Raw genomic sequence first — 17,914 nt, forward strand, 5'->3', positions numbered from 1 at the left:
GCATATATTCTTCACTAATTATATATATGAGTGGAAATACATGTAATCACTCTCCTTATAACTAACACCATGTTGATTATTTTCACACTATGTAGGGTAGCAGATTAGTCAGAGAGAGCAAACAATCCACCATCTTCATCCTGTGTATCCTCATACATGTGAAAAATCCATTTGGTAATGCATTATTCTAATTCATTACCAAATGAATTTTTCATTACCAAATTGGCCCACACTTGGTAATGAAAAATACCAAATGGCAACCTGACAGGGGAGGGGGGAGGGGGAGGAAGGAAGGGGTGAAGGGACCATGGTGTAACAGCTGTTTGGCGCCAGGCGGGAATTTCAAATTATGGGAGGGAAAAAAGTCAGATTTTTTTCGAATTTTTTGCGGTTTTTGGCCCATTTTGGGAATATTGGATCCCAGGAGGATTATGTCCGGTTAGTGGGGATGTTCGGATATTGGGCGTTCGGATATTAGAGGGATTACTGTATATACTAAAAATGTGAACTATACCCATTTTACACTAACATGATCTATAATTTGCCCTTTTGCAGCTTATTTCATAACTTTGTCATAGCACTTCTTCATGACTAGCCCAGTATTACAGTAAAAGCTTGATTAACTGGCATCCGATGCATCGACACATCCATATACCCAGAACACAAATTTGACCCGGCATGGGGTCGAAAGTATTCCGGATACTGGTCGTCCCCCTATAATTCTTGATTAGCTCTGTACAGGACAGGATAAAGTTGTGTATGCCGCCAAGTTTTCAAAATGATTTTGGCCTGTAACTTATGCTAAATTTTTCTTTAAATACTTTTTGGTAATGTTTGCTGGTTTGTGTTCAGTCCTTTACAATTTCTCTTGCTGTCTTTTTGTGTGTATTGTACTGTACACTCATGATCACAAATTTCTGCTCGGGTGTCCCCTTCGTACCCCCATATACCCAGGGAAGACGGGAGGTGGGGGACGAATCAAGATCCACCTGCCTCTACCCCAGTTTTCAACCCTCCGCCATACCCCTACCCCTCCCAGCCCCCCACTTGTCATTCTCAACTGGCAGGCTTATCTCAAGCTAACCTCATGCTTTACACTCATAGTCACATTACTAATACACAAATATAAAACACTAGCATATGTAGGAAGTATATAATATGACTATGAACATGCTGCAGCAAGAAATTAATACATTATAATGTTGACAATAAAACAAAAACATTAACAACGGCCATCCCAGGCCTCATGCATTGGGTGTTTGCATGCATCTGTGTCTGTGCCTGTGTGTTTGGGTGTGTTTATGTCTGTGTTTTTCAGTGTGTGTGTGTGTGTGTGTGTGTGTGTGTGTGTGTGTGTGTATTTACCTAATTGTGATATACAGGAAATGAGCTACGCTCGTGGGGTCCTTTCTCTATTTCTCAATAAGTCGAATTTAGCTTTAGACTCGTTTAAGTTTTTAGATTGGACGATCTCTTTGTCCAGGCTATTCCACAAGTCTATACATCTATAAGGAAAACTATATCTCTTGATATCCTTCAAGCAGCTTGGTTTCTTCAGTTTCATTCTGTGTCCTCTTGTTACTCTCTTACCCCATAAAAACAGATCTTCTTTGTCAATTTTATCTACTCCCACCATGGTCCTGAACACTGCAATCATGTCTCCTCTCTTTCTCCTTTCTTCTAGGGAAGGCAAATCCAGCTTTTCCAACCTCTCTCTGTACGACATCTGCCAGACTGGGAACCATCTTGGTTGCTGTTCTTTGTATTCACTCAATCTTATTTATATCTTTCTTCTTGTGTGGGGACCACACTACTGCTGCATATTCTAACCTGGGGCGAATCATGGCCACTATCAATTTTTTCATCATCTCCTCATCCATTTAATGAAAAACAACTCTTATATTAGTCAGGAGTTAATACGTCTCTCTAACTGCCTTGTTAATGCGTTTTGCAGGTGACAAACTGTCCTAGACCAGCACTCCCAAATCTTTCTCTTCTCTTGCTTTTGTGATTGGTTCGTTATCCATCAAATAATTCAATGATGGCCTCTTGGTACTTTACTCCATTTCCAATAATTTACATTTCTTTGCATTAAATTTCATTTCCCACATCCGGCTCCAATCATTTATCCTATCCAGATTCTCCTGCAGCATTTTACAATCCCCCTTAACCTCTACTTTCCTCAAGATCTGTGCATCATTAGCAAACAGACTTGCATAACTGTTCACTCCATCTACCATATCGTTTACATAAATCAGGAACATTACTGGCGCCAACACCGAGCCCTGTGGGACTCCACTTGTTACTTCCCTCCATCCAGACATCCTATCCTTTATTACTGTCCTCATTTATCTGTCTCTCAAAATGTGTCTCATCCATTCCAGGAGGTTCCCCTTCAGTCCTTCTATATGCTCTAGTTTCCACATTAGTCTCTTATGAGGTACCTTGTCAAAGGCCTTCTCTAAATCTAAATGCACACAATCCACCCAGCCATCGCTTTCCTGTAGCACGCCAATCGCTCTTGAGTAATAACTCAACAAGTTGGAAACACATGACCTTCCACTTCTAAATCCAAACTGACTTTCAGCCAAAATATTCATCTCTTCCAGATATTGTATCCATCTGTCTTTCAGAATTCTCTCGCACAATTTTGCAACCATGCTGGTTAGGGACACTGGTCTTTAATTCAGGGGTTCTTCCCTGTTTCCTCCCGTATAAATTGGTACCATATTTGCCCTCTTCCACTCTTGAGACACTTTCCCCTCTTCCAGAGAACACACAATTAAACTGTGAATCTTATCCGCCTGTTGTTTTCTGCATTCCTTCAGTGCCCAATTAGAGATTCCATCTGGTCCTGGGGCTTTCCTCTCGTCTTGAGTTTCCAGTAATTTATACACTTCCTGTACTTCCACTTTTATATCTTTATCACTACATTTCTAGTCACTCCCTCCCCTTCCACAAACTCACTTTCATTAGTGAAAACTGACTGGAAATGTTTGTTCATTATTTCAGCTTGCATTGCCACATCTTTATAGACCTCTCCTTCTACTTTCAGTTTGGTAATTCCTTCCTTTTGTTTCAGTTTGCTGTTGACAAATCTATAAAACAGTTTGGGTTCATCCTTACATTTGTCTATTATACCTTTTTCAGAATTCCTTTTTTCCTCTCTGCCTATTCTTGTGTAATAATTTCTAGTTCTTTTATATTCTTCCTTTGTTCTGTTGTTACCTCTCTTTCTCCAGTTGTTCCATGCCATCTCTCTCTTTTTTTTGCTATCATATGCTTTCTATTAAACCACTCCTTTTTTCTGTTTTCTTTCTCCTTAACTCTTGGCACAAATTTTTCGACTCCTGAATTATAGAAGGCTAGAAAAATATCCCACTTCCTCTGTATCTCTCTTGTTTCTCTGAATTTCTTCCAATCTGCATTTTTGAAAAATTTTCTCAATCCTGTAAAGTTTGCTTTCCCAAAGTTGTATCTTCCCTGCCTATAAAGCTCGTCTCTTGGCTCCATGTTTCCTGTTATCATTTGGAGCTTAGTGACCACATGATCACTTTTTCCAATAGGACACAGAACTCAATGTACACAAATACATCAAGTTCTTTGGTAAACAGTAAGTCTAGTCTTGCTGGTGTGTCCTAACCTTGGAACAGTGTCTCTTCTTTGACCCATTGCTTCATCACATTGTTCATTGTTATATTTAATTATGTAGTGCCCCACGAATCTTCGCTGCCTCCTGAGTCCCATTCCTCCCAGTTCACCTCTTTACAATTGAAGTCACCCAATAAAATTATATTGTTACTCAGTCATTTTCTGTAAATAGCTAGCCATGTCTGACAACATTTCCTGGTATTCATCATCACTCCATGCTCTTGTCTTAGGGGGAACATACACTACTGCCATATCTTTCTTGCTATTCTCTCCAGTTTCTAATTTCCTATTTATCACTTCAGCCCTGCCTTCTCCCATTTCCACGGTATCTACATTTGTGTTGTTCTTCACTGCTATCATCACCCCCCCTCCTGTTTTTTCTTTTCTGTCTCTTCTCCACAGTTTGTATTTCCCATTTCCCATATGAACATCAATATCTCTTAATTTGGTCTCTACAAAGCACATAACATCAGGTTCGTGTACCCTCAAAAAATCGTTGATTTCAAGCATTGCCGATATTAAACCATCAACGTTAGTATATGCCACCTTCACATTATTTTTGATGTTTTTTATATCCTCTTTTTTCCTCCTCTCCACCGGTACTGCTTCCTTAATTTCTGATCCATGACTTTCCAATAAAACACTGTCTTCTCTTCCTCTGCTCTCTGTTTTTTTTTACCTTTGCTTGCTTTTGTAATTCCTTTATTTTAGCTCTTTCTTCCTCATTTGTATCTCTCCTTATCCAAACATTTTTTAACTCTTCCTTGTCTGACAATTTCCATGGTCTACTGATAATTTCATTTACTGTTGCCTGAGACTTAAACTTATCCTTCAAAGGCCTTGCCCCTCCTTCCTCGTAGTTTCCTAACCCAAACACCTCTTCAGTCGCTTCTTTAACTTCGTTGTTTTCCTCCATGACTACTGATATTATTTCTTTAACCTTACTCAGTTCTTCTCTTTCTCTTTCTGATCTTATTGTCATACGTTTTTCTTTAACTCCTGAAATTATTACACATTTTTTCTTATCTGCTGCATCCCTAACTAAAAATTCTCTACTTCTCAGCACCCTAACCAGTTCCCTCTCCACCTTTTCCTTTGCATTGTTGTTCTATAATCTCTTTCAAATTTACATTTCCCTCTCCCTGAATTTTCTTTCACCCCTTATGTTGCTCCTTTATTTCTTTAATGTGCTCCTCCTGTATTCTTGATTTGGATTCATACTCATCTAGTTTGCTTTTCATCCTGTCTCTCTTTTCTTCCAGCCTCTTATTCTCCCTCTTGAGCAGTTTATATTTCATTTGAGTCTGATTTGTTACTTACTTTCTATTCTATGACTTCTCTTTCTTGCTCTACACTGCGTGTGCAAACTTTTTCCAGTTTACTTCGTAAAGCTATGATCTCTCTCTCCTGCTCCTGGGTTCGTTCCTGTAACTCTCTAATTACTACCCATACCTTTTTTATTTCCTGGACATTCCTCTCCGCTGTTTTCTTTACTCCAGCTACTCTTGTTTGGTTCAGCATATTTTTTTTTTTTTTTTTTTTTTTTTTTTTTTTTTTTTTTTAATGCGAGGAAGAAGGAACCAAAGGCCATGAGCCCGCAGTAACAGTTCCCTCCAAGAGAAAAACAAAATACAATAGAGAGCCAAATTCAAGATCCGATCATTTTGAGATGCCTGGACACACTGCGTTTGAAAGACTGGAGATCATAGGCAGCAGGAAATACAGATAGAGGGAGACAGTTCCAGAGCTGACCTGTTGCATAAATGAAAGACTGGGAGTAACGGTTAACTCTTGCATTAGAGAGTTGGACAGAAAAGGGATGAGAGTTTGCTGCCAGACGGGTGCTACGCGCCCGTCGTAGAGGTGGAGGAATGCAAGCAGACAGTTCAGAGGAGCAGTGACCATTAAAGTAGCGATAGAAAAGAGATAAAGATGCAACAGTGCGGCGAAGAGACAGAGGTTGAAGGGAGTCAGTAAGAGGAGTGTACTTGCATTTTCCACATCGTCTTTGGAGTAAACAAATCTCCGTCGCCCTCCGCCATTGTGCAACCATATGGAATCTTTCAATTTCCACTGTATCTTGAACTCTTTGACCGAAACCTGCTGTTTTTTTTACTATTGACTGACGGGACCACCACTCACGCACTCATTTCCAGTCACAATAGGCTGGTTTCCTTTTTCGCTGCTGATCTAGCAATTATTTCTGCACGATCCAGGAAGTGCTCTGTCTCTGTCGGCGACCTGTGTGTGTGAGTATGTTTGTGTATTTACCTATTTGTAGTATACAGGAATTGACCATGCTCGTGTTGTCCTGTCTCCATATCCACATTTATCAAGTCTACCTTTACACACATGAATGTTTTTCTCATGCACCACCTCTTTGTCTAAGTCGTTCGAAATATTTATGTATTTACCTAATATACCTAATTGTGATATACACGGAATGCGCTATGCTCGTGGGTTTCCGTCACTGTTTCTCAGTAAGTCAAATATAGCTTTAAACTTGTTTAAGTTTTTAAACTGGATGATCTCTTTGTCCAGGCTATTCTATAAGCCTATACAGTACTTCTGTAAGGAAAGCTATATTTCTTGATATCCTTCAAGCAGCGTGACTTTTTCAATTTCGTTTCGTGTCCTCTTGTTGCTCTCTTATCCCATACAGACAGATCTTCTTTGTCAATTTTATCTACTCTCACCATGGTCCTGAACACTGCAATCATGTCTCCCCTCTTTCTCCTTTCCTCTAAGGAAGGCAAATCCAGCTTTTCCAGCCTTTCTCTTTATGACAGGTCTGTCAGACTGGGGACCATCTTGGTTGCTGTTCTTTGTATTTTCTCAATCTTGTTTATATCTTTCTTTTTGTGTGGGGACCACACTACCGCTGCATATTCTAACCTGGGGCGGATCATGGCCACTATCAATTTTTTCATCATCTCCTCATCCATATAATGAAATGCTACTCTTATGTTAGTGAAAAGTTTATAAGTCTCTCCAACTATCTTGTTAATGTGCTTTTCTGGTGACAAACTATCTTGAACCAGCACTCCCAAGTCTTTCTCTTCTCTCATTTTTGTGATTAATTTATTACCCAACATATAATTCAGTGATGGCCTTCTGGTACTTTTACCCATTTCCATTATTTTACATTTCTTTACATTAAATTTCATTTCCCACTTACGGCTGCAATCGTGTATCCTATCCAAATCCTCCTGCAGCATTTTACAATCGTCCTCAACCTCTGCCTTCCTCAAAATCTTTACATCATCAGCAAACAGACTTGCATAACTGTTCACTCCCTCTACCATATCATTTACGTAAATCAGGAACATTACTGGCGCCAACACCGAGCCTTGAGGGACTCCACTTGTTACTTCCCTCCATCCAGACATCCTATCCTTTATTATTGTCCTCATTTGTCCGTCTCTCAAAAAGTCTCTCATCCATTCCAGAAGTTTCCCCTTCAGTCCTCCTATATATTCTATTTTCCACATTAGTCTCTTATAAGGTACCTTGTCAAAGACCTTCTCTAAGTACACACAATCCACCGAACCATCTCTCTCCTGTATCACGTCACTCGCTCTTGAGGAAAAGCTCAACAAGTTAGAAACACGTGACCTTCCACTTCTGAATCCAAACTGACATTCAGCCAAACTATTCATCTCTTCCAGATGTTTTATCCATCTGTCTTTCAGGATTCTCTCGTACAATTTTGCGACCATGCTGGTTAGAGACACTGGTCTATAATTCAGGGGTTCTTCTCTGTTTCCTCCCTTATAAATTGGTACCACATTTGCCCTCTTCCATTCGTGTGGCACTTTCCTCTCTTCCAGAGAACACACGATTAAACTGTGAATTTTATCCACCAGTTGTTCTCTGCATTCCTTCAGTACCCAATTAGAAATTCCATCAGGTCCTGGGGCTTTCCTTACACCTTGAGTTTCCAGTAATTTGTACACTTCCTGTGTGTGTGTGTGTGTGTGTTTGCAAAGCAGTGCACCCAACACAGGAGGCCTGAGGTGGCTGTTGTTAATGTTTTTGTTTTACTGTCAGTGTCATAATGCATTAATTTCTTGCTGCAACATATTGATATATTCTTTTGACATATCCTAATGTTCTTTGTTTGTATTAATAGTGGGACCAAGAGTGTTAAGCATGAAATCAGCTTGAGATGTAACTGCTCGTTTTGTCCCCCCTTCCTCTCTTCCCTGGGTATTCTGAGGAAGGAAAGGGGCACCCCTGGTCAGATATTAGTGAGCGTGAGTGTATCTGTACTGTATCTTTCCTGAACTGTATCCAATACTAAATAATGTACTTTATGAAGTAAAGTCCCAAGTTTGGTACTGTTTCATTTGTTTGACCTCCCAGATAATTTCTAAGAGTAACATTCGATTATCCAGAACATTCCATATCCGGAATGGAAGAATCCCCATGCATTCCGGTTAATTGAGCTTTTTCTGTACTATAGTCTGTTCGTACAATTCAGTAGTCATGATGGGAAGATGATGGAGAGAAGGCAGTTTCAGGCCAAGTAGGAGTAAAAGAGGTAGGAAGTATGTATTGCAACCTTTGCACCCTGTTTAATGGACAGTGTTCATTATAGCCAATGGAAGTTTAGCAGGCTTCGTTGCATGTGTCAAATCCAACTTCTGCAATACCTAGGTCCATTACAGTTAAGGTATACTGTATTTTATTTTATTTTTTGTTTTGTTATGGAATGTATGTTGCACTCCTTGGTACAAACATGCCTGAAATGTATGCAGCACTGTATGGTTTAAAAAGTAGCTATTTTATAGTATGGTGGAAGTAGGAGATTGCTGTCAGTAGCGGTGAAACTTTCTGCTAAAAAAAATGTATACATTCCATCATGCTGTATTCTCCCCCACAGAGGTGCAGAATTGATAGCTGAACTTATGCAGCAAGAGATAGCCGAACAGCAAGCAGCAGAGCGTGAAGTGCTGAACAAGATCAAAGAAAAGATGGAGCGAATCAAGGCCACACAGCAACTACTGCACAACCAGCAGACCCGTGAGCCAACTAGTCATTATGAAGGTGAGTCTTTGTATATCATATACAGTATTTGATATTGCATTGACTGGAGATGTCTAAATGAAATGATCTGGACAGCATTAAGAGAGTGTAGTCCACTGTACCTGTTATAAAGATGATGACTGTTCTATTTTATATTCATTTTAAATTGACTTTTGGTTAGTCTACTGAAGTTTGAGATTTTGTCAGTCATGTTTACTTCATGACATATGATTGCATCATGTTGGACAAGAACACAGAGTGAGTAATGGTAGCATTTATTGCATGGCATTTGTTCCATGGTTAGATCAGTATACATGGTGCCAAAATTAACAATGGTATGTTAGAATAGTAAGAAATGGACTGGTTTGACATGAGTTTAAGAATGAATAATTTATATTTGATGTAAGTAGCAATCATAGTAGTAGTAGTAACCCCAGACTCACCTGGATGTGAAGCCATTAGATTGCAGGAAATTAAGCACTGCTGTCCACCATTCTCCTTTTGGGAGGTGTGGGGCAAGTCGAGGGATGTTTGTGCATCCAGCAGGTGCTGTCTTGGTGCATTGATGTCTTTACTGGAAGGCTTCCCTTTCCAGTGCTAGAATAGATGTAAAAATTTGAGAAATGTTACATGGAAATTGATTCTGGCTCCTTTAGGTATGAAGAAGAAACCACACTCATGCCACACATATGGTAGAAACTCCAATATCAAGCACTCTTTGGGGAATCACATGTACTGGATAATGGCTTCTATATCTAATAGAGCACCACACATGTGAGGCCTTCCTGATATAATACAGTACTGTAGGTATGGACTCTCAGTGTACAGATTCTCAGTGCATGGATGAAATAAGCGGTACCAGGAACATCATGTGCAGAAAAAATATGATGTGCATGGTGGTGCTCAGTCCCATAACAAAAGTGTTCCTCAGGGTTGAAACTGTTTGCACTGTTAGTTTTTCCCACTTTTTTATTCCTTTAAACCTCTTTAGTATTACTGTCTTACTTTTGCTTTACCTCTCTACAATAGACCATGCCCTTAGGAAGCATGAACATAGTCTACAAGAGTTAGGATCATAGAGGATCTATAGTAAGCAGGTTAGGGTCAGGCTGAAGGGTTGTTTAACACATCAGATTAGTGCACAGGCATCTAAAGCACAGAACCCAAGATTATCACTGTATTTCCGTCACTGTACAGATACAGTAAGGCATATAATCAGTTGCCATGAATTAAATATAAACAGTCATCACTGTTCAAGGATTAATACAACTTAATCCACAGCATGTAACATGTTGTTATACCAAAGCTATCCTTTGAAATGTTGTATGATATTTATAATCTTTTACATTTTACTAGTTGGAGCCAAAGGCACAACTTTGAGAAGTTACATATCCTAAATAAAATATTTTTCATGTGGAAAGGATGGAGAGTGAGAGACTAATAAGGAGATGTATGTGAATGAGGTAGGGGGTCAAGAGGGAGGGAGAGGCTGAGGTTGAGATGGAGGGATGAAGTGGAGAGGTATATGAGAGAGAGGGGTGTGAGCTATGGGGAGGGTACTGAAATGGCTGGGTACAGGGCGACATGTAAGTGATTTGTTTATGGCCACTCCTTATAGGATTAAGGCATTTGGCAAAACAAATAGATACAGTAGATAGATAGATTTTTCAGTCTGAATGTTGGATTGAAACAGGGATGTGTAATGTCTCTGTATATGGACAAGGTTATAAAAAAGATTCAAGGTAGGGCAGTGGATGTGGAGTGGCCCTAATGAGAGAGGGCAGTGTTTGGAAACTTCCTGTACTGTTGTTTGAAGATGACTGTGTACTTTTAAGTGACAATAAAGGGGAACTGCAAGGCTTGGTGAATTAGTCTGGGAGAGTGATTAAGAAACGGAATCCAAATGTGACTCTAGGGAAGAGTAACAAAGTTATGGTCTTTGAGAGAAGTGAAGTCATTGAATGTACAGTAAGGTGGGATGATGAGGAAATAGAAAATATAAGTGCATTTAAGTACTTGGGTAGCAGCGTGATGAGTAAGGATGGAAGTTTGGGGGATGAAGTGCTTGAAAGGGTACAACAGGAAAGAAAGGTTGCTGGTTCTTTGAAAACTGTGACAAGGAAGAGGGAAGTGAGCATGGAAGTAAAAAAATCACTGCATGATAGTATTGTGATACCACCTCTAATGTATGGAAGCAAAGTTTGGACCTTGTTGGAAGGACACAAGTCAAGAGTAAGAACAGTGGAATTGAGTTATTTGAGAGGAGCATGTGGAGTTACATGCAGAGACAGACTGACAAATGAGGAGGTGAAGGAGTATTGTTGCGTGGATGTGATATAAAGCATTGGGAGAAATACATTGAGGTGGTTTGGCCGTGTGGAGAGGATTGGGAGTGAGAGAGACCAATGACTACAGCGTGTTTGAGTGCTGAAATGTTGAAAACCTCAGGAGATATAGGAGTGGGGTTAGTTGCTGACTTGATAAATACAATTATATATGAGTGTGTTGTCCCAGATGATTGGCTGAAGAGTGTAATTGTAAATGTGTACAAGGGGAAGGTATAGACGCATAAAGCTTTTAGACCAGATAATGAAGGTATTGGAGAGGGTTTTAGAAGGTACGATTGGAGAAAGAGTGAATATTGATGAGATGTAGTTTGAGTTATGCCAGGCAGGAGGACCACTGATGCCATATTCATTGTTCGACAGCTTCAGGAAAAATATAGGAAAGAAAAGGGAACTGTTTTTTTTGTTTTTTTTGTTTTTTTTTGTTTTGTTTTTTGAGAAGGCCTTTGACAGAGTTCCCAGAGAGGTTGTGAAGTGCACAGTGAGAAAACTTGGAATCAAGGACTGGGTGGGTAGGGTCATTATGGCCTTGTATGTGGGTGCTCACACCCAGGTAAGGGTGAATAAAGATTTGAGTGATGAGTTTTCTGTTAGTGTTGATATGCACCAGGAGTCAGTTTTTAACCCCTTGTTGTTTATCAGGGCACTTGAAGCCCTTTCACATGACTTCAGAAATGGACTTCCATGGGAGATGGTCTATGCTGATGATTTGATGTTGATTGCAGAGAATGAAAGGGAGGTGGAGGAAAGATTTAGGAAGTGGAGAGATGGTATGAGGCACAAGGGCATAAGGGTAATTGCAGGTAAAACAAGAGTGATGGTATCTAGGGCTGGTGGCAGTACTGTCAAAGAAGAGGGAGAGTGGCCATGTGCAGTTTGCCACAAGGGCTTTGGAAATACAGTATTTCCATCTTGTGCAGTGTTTGTGATAAGTGGCTGCACAAGAAAAGTAGAGGTATTAGGGGTAGACTGCGAGATGACTCGTGATTTCATGTGCGCAGTGTATCGGGGAGAGCATGTGGAGATTGCCAGGCATGAAAGGTTTGAACTTGCTGGTGAGTCTCTTGAATGTGTGGAAGAGTTTTGTTATTTGAGAGACATGTTATGTGCTGGAGGTGGGGCTGGAGCTAGTTCTTTGGCTAGAGTGAGGAGTGGTTGGAAGAAGTTCAGGGAACTGTTGCCTCTCCTGGCATTGAGAGGGCTCTCCCTCCGTGCTAAAGCATCTTTGTATGCGGCATATGTTTGGAGTATAATCCTCTATGGTTTTGAGACCTGGGCAGTAAAGGAAGATGATATTTGCAGGTTCAGATGTACAGAAATGGCAATAATGAGGTGGATGTGCAGTGTGTCCCTGAGTGCGAGGCCTTGGGGAATAGGTTTATGATGGAAGAGTTGAGAGGTAGGATGGGACTGGAATGTATTGGTGCTGTGATGAAGAGAGGTAGATTGAGGTGATTTGGGCTTGTGGAGAAGATGGGGGATGATAATTTGGTGCAAAAAGTGAGAAGTGTGAGTGTTGTGGGTAGGGTCGTAAGAGGTAGAATGAAAATGACTTTAGATAAGGTCATTGAGTGTGACCTCAGGGATAAGGGACTGATTGGGGAAGCTGCCAGTGGTTCAGCAGCATGGAGAGCTGCCATTTGGTGACCAAGGTTGATGCGTGCAAACGTGTTGGAGCCTTCAAAAACAAAATGGAACGAGTGAGGTGGAGGAGGGGAGGCAGAGGATGAGATGGAGGGATGAAATGGAGAGTTATGTGAGAGAGGGGGGATGTGGGCTGGGGGGAGGGCAGTGAAATGGCAGGGGACAGGGCGAGATGGAGACAATATGATTGTAGCCACCCCTTACAGGATTAAGGCATCTGACAATAGATAGATACAGTAGATTGTATTTTTAGTTATGAGAGCATCTCCAGGAGTGGCCCAATCAGTCATTCACTCCCTAAGGATTTTCAGTAGCATGGTGCTTTGCCTTAATAAAGCTTCATATGGTTGCATTTTGTTTCCTTAAGGACTTTCACAGGCAATATACTTTACTGTAGCATCTCAAGGATTTTCACACATTAATGATACTTCATATAGTACCTTATTAAAGTGAAGTACCCTGTTTCCACATGGTGCCGTTTAATGCCCACGTTTTTTCCAAAATTTTGTTTTGAAAATCACCCTGCGCATTTTATCGTAAAGGTCATAGTTTGAAGTAGGTCTGTGGGTTGTCTTGACTGGTATGAAGCCCACCAACAGTCAGAAACAAAGCAGTTGTTGGCTTTACCAATTATTAATGTAGATTTTAATAATGTACATTTGGATGAGTGTGTATTATCATAAATACATAATAAATAAGCAGTTAACTAACATTATTTGTGTTAGATATTGCACACACATGGAGCATCGTGTGATTGCACCACACCAGGCACGTTGGTGAATTGCAAGGTTGTGGTGAAAGATTTGTAAATCTGTATACTGTATTTCCTCTTTAAGTAACTTATTTAATGCAAAACTGTTTTCCCTTCCAACTTCTTCATGGCGAATATTGTATTTGAATACTGTAATATGTAAACATTCTCTGGGTTAGATATGCACACATATGAAGCATGGAACGATTACATCACACAAAGGTCATTGGTTGGTAGTAAACAAAGTCAGCCGATTGCCTAACAAACACAAGATGGCAGTGAAAGATTTGTGTACAGTATTTTTGTATTTCCATCCATCCATCCATCCATCCATCCATCATCCAATCCTACATTGCCCCATGAGGAGTGTAGAAGCCTGGGGCTAGGCAGTTGGTCTCGACATTTAAGATGAGAGTGACCAGCCTCACTCAACCCTGAGTGGCATTACATGAGCAGTCAACCCCAACCATCCCTTGGATATAAACCTTCACCAGCTCAATCCGACTGGAGCGCAATAAATACCCACCAAACCGCCAGGTGCCAAAATTTGGCTATATGGTTAACACCCACCATAGTAAATGGTTTCCTGGTGTACAGGAAACCATTTGGTTTGTCACTCAGTGTAGAGTCACCCACAGGCAGAAGGAAAAGGAAAGAATGAAGGAAATAAAGACAGAATAGGGAGTGTAAAGTCACCTGTAGGCAGAGGGACAAGGAAAGAAAGACAGAAGAGGATGAAAGGAAAGAAGGATGGAAGAGAGGAAAGGGCAGACACCCGACAGCAGCACTACATCGAGTGAGTGGATGGTGAGCGCCACCACCTACCACAGTTGTGTATTTCCAATCTTAATAAATAATTTAATGCAATATTATTTCCCCTCACAACTTAGTGCTGAATGTTAAATATGAATACAGTTATTAGTAAATTATATTGAGTACTTTTTTCCCCAAAATTATCCTCTGCCAAATCATGGATATGCATTACAGTATATGGCAGATATACTGTGTTTCTATGTTACTCTATAGGGTTTGTTGATAGATCGAGAATGATGCATAGACAAGTCACAGGGTAGAAGAGCTGCTCAACAGTTTAGGCTTTTATTACTTCCAGGCACAGCTGAGGTACATCAGCAAAACACTGTGGTTTTTCCCTCTCTCACTGCCTTTGTCCTCACTAAGTACTATTTACTCTTTATCCATTTTCTGACAAACTGTCACCCACTGACTCTGATAGACTGCTCCTTCCTTCATTGGCTGACTCTCACTGTCTGACTCTTGCTCACTAACTCCGTCACTGATGTACTGTGTCACTGTATATCTGCCACTGACTATTTGACTCACACACTGTTCATTGTCTGTTACTGACTCTCTGACTCTCACTGTCTGACTGGCTCTTGCTTACAAACTGCTACTGGCTTACTGACTCACAGCTGCACACAAAGCTCACACTGTCTGTTACAGACTAAATTCTCTTGGTCACTGCCAGCAGGCAGAGCGGTTCCTTTAAATACCCCTCTGACTCCACCTACCAGTACCCCCCAGACTGGCTTCAGAGCCTAGAAGGGAGCTCACATTTTCTCATGCAATAATGCATTTAAATTAACAGTGACACAATAGCAGTAATGACAAGCACTAATTGCAAAGGCAAGAGAGAAAGAAAATAAAACAGACATGGTGAAATTTCTAGAATGTTCCTCACATCTCCAGATATAAACCACAAATCTAATCCCATAGCATAACATCTGTATGTGTTATATCTCTGACAGAGCACGTATAGAGCTTAGTAAATTTACCAGCTTTCACAGAAGTGCATACAATACAGTACATATACAGTTACATCACATGACAGTGAGAGTTCCAGTAGTGATTTATGTGAAATACATAAAGTGGGTACAGTGGAGTATGCTATTGTGATATGGCATTTTGTAAGAATGGATATGTTTCTTGGGTAGGGAGGATTTGAGACATCCTTCGGATGCTGTTTCATAAGTGAAATAAACATAGATTTTATAGTCATTAGTGCAAAACTGTAATTATTATTATTATTTTTAACTAGTTGGGATGCTTACCATCCACTCACTTGATGTAGTGCTGCTGTCAGGTGTCTGCCCATTCCTCTCCTCCATTCTTCTTTCCTTCCGTCCTCTTCTCTCTTTCCTTCATTCTTTTCTTGTCCTTCTGCCTACGGGTGACTTTACACTCCCTCTTCTGTCTTTCTGTCCTTCATTCTTTCCTCTTCCTTCTGCCTGTGGGTGACTCTACACTGAGTGACAAGCCAAATCGTTACTGTACACCAGGAAGCCATTTACTGTGCTGGTTGGTAACCATATAACCAAATTTTGGCACCCGGTGGTTTAGTGGGTAATTATTGCACTCCAGTCAGATTGAGCCAGTGAAGGTTTATATTCAAGGGGTGGTTGGGGTTGATTGCTCATGTATTGCTACTCAGGGATGAGAGAGGCTGGTCACTTTTATCTTAAATGTCGGGACCAACTGCCTAGGCCCGGGCTCCTACGCTTCTCATGGGGCAGTGTAGGATTGGATGATGGATGGATGGATGGCCTAAAGTAACTTGTTAATGTTTTGTACTGAGAGTTACATTTGCCATTGTCTGTTGCATCTGTCAGACAGTTTTAGGTAAATACAAGTGCTTTGCAGACTTAACCCCTCCGTGGCTGACCATGTGGAATTTGTCAGGCCCCCCAGGCCAGCTCTGCAGCCATTTTTTAAAGTTCTGAAAATCGATTTTTTTTCCAATGGACCTGGCAGTGAAAATTTCATCTTCCTAGACCCATCCTGTGGCATGCTATCGAACGCAGAAGTTGCGTAAATTTAGGCAGCTGATACCGGTCACACATAGGTATTGCAGTGATACAATACTGTATTTTTTTTTTTACCACAAAACATTGTCAGTGGTGTGAAGTAACTAGATATGTGTATTTTGAAGCTTTTTAGTACATAATATACGAGGTTTGAATTTAAAAAAATATGAATTTACTTTTGCATTTTTCAGTGTTTATTGTGTTTATGGTGGTACAGACTTATTTTTATAGTCTGGGTGGTGGAGTTTGTTGGAAAAGGGAAGCAAGGGGGTCTGTTTTTATACCTAAATGAGATAAACGTCATCCCTTGAGTGTACAAGCTTGACAGTGAGGGCTGAAATGTGAGACGACCTGCCATTCGCACTTTGCACAAGTTGGTTAGTGGGAAGGGAAGGGAGGCCGTTCCACCCACGGAGACATCACGTGAACAAGGAAAACTTTCCTGTTATGCTTGTGAAAGACAAAGAATATGTAAAATGATCCAAAATGTACAACAATGCTGAGCAAATAGGTAAAGATACCAAACAAAAATCTCTTATTTTCATGTCTATTGTGTTTATGTCTGTATTCATTTATAATCATAAACAAGGTGGTTGTGTGTGTTTCACAAGGGAGGAGAAAGATTATATTTTCTGTCTGGGTTGAGACAATGGGTGCATGTTGTTTACGCATGGCCACGAGCAAAAAAATCGTACATCCGCTTATCAAGACAGCAGCTGGCGAACTGACAAATGAGGTGTGAGAGCGTGAGGTGAAGGTCAGTCTCAACTCTGAGATGTTCGTTCATGTCTCAAAAGTTTCCATAGTTTTCTACAAGTTGTAGTGCATCAGATGATCCAAGCCAGTACAACAAACCTGAGCAAATAAGTAAGGATACCAAAACAAAAATGTATTTTTCTCTTATTGTTATGTCTTTGTTTATGCCTGTATTTATTCATAATTGTAAACAGGGTGCTTGTGTGTGTTTTGCAAGAGAGGAGAAAGATGATATTTTCGTTTGGGTCGAGATAACGGGTGTAATTATGCATGTTTAGGCATGGCCACTAGCGAAAAAATTGAAAATCCTCTTATCACGGCAGCAGACCCTGAATTAATTTATGGGGTCTATGGGAGTGTAATGGAGGTCAGTCTCAAGATGTTCAAAACATTTGTTCACTTCCCAAAAATTTTTGCTGTTTTTTATAAGCAGCGCTCGAATAACACCGGCAGCCATGCTACAGTAAAACGTCATTTGACACTGGGAGCCATGGAGGGGTTAATAGGCCTCTTAGCATTTGCTTAAATAAGGGCCATTTCTTGACCGCACTTTGCTTTGCTCGAAACCAGTGATTCGTATGTTGACACAGGAGCAGTTGCTTTGCAGCTCTATTGGACCATTCAGCTGTATAACTAGTGGGACAGGGGTCAGACCACCTCTTTAGGAAATTTCAAACAACATGAAACTGAAGTGGGCTCATCTGTGACCCATAAACCAACCTGCCAAGTTTCAGCAAAACCCTTTTCCTACTTTCAGCTGCACTACACACACACACACACACACACACACACACCGAGTTGAGGCACCAGAGACAACACGCGTCACTTCGCTCTGCGCTGGCCAACAACTGGCCTTACCTAAATAGCATCTTTATATGAGTCAAGCTCTGTACTAGGTTAAACTAAATGATGTTGTA

The 17,914-nt window shown here is 40.6% G+C and overlaps 1 protein-coding gene across 1 annotated transcript in view; it reads left to right on the top strand.

Annotated features, from left to right (window-relative positions):
• Piezo (piezo type mechanosensitive ion channel component) overlaps positions 1-17,914 on the top strand; it is a 1,050,432-nt gene that overhangs the window by 471,170 nt on the left and 561,348 nt on the right. Inside the window, exon 27 of the mRNA XM_080275143.1 lies at positions 8,537-8,700. Within this exon, the coding sequence (XP_080131269.1) occupies positions 8,537-8,700 (164 nt within the window). The remainder of the gene's footprint in view (positions 1-8,536; positions 8,701-17,914) is intronic.

The sequence above is a fragment of the Coenobita brevimanus genome, chromosome 60 (genome assembly GCF_032717465.1).
Source record: "Coenobita brevimanus isolate Jiangsu-jjx chromosome 60, ASM3271746v2, whole genome shotgun sequence".
Classification (NCBI taxonomy): domain Eukaryota; kingdom Metazoa; phylum Arthropoda; class Malacostraca; order Decapoda; family Coenobitidae; genus Coenobita; species Coenobita brevimanus.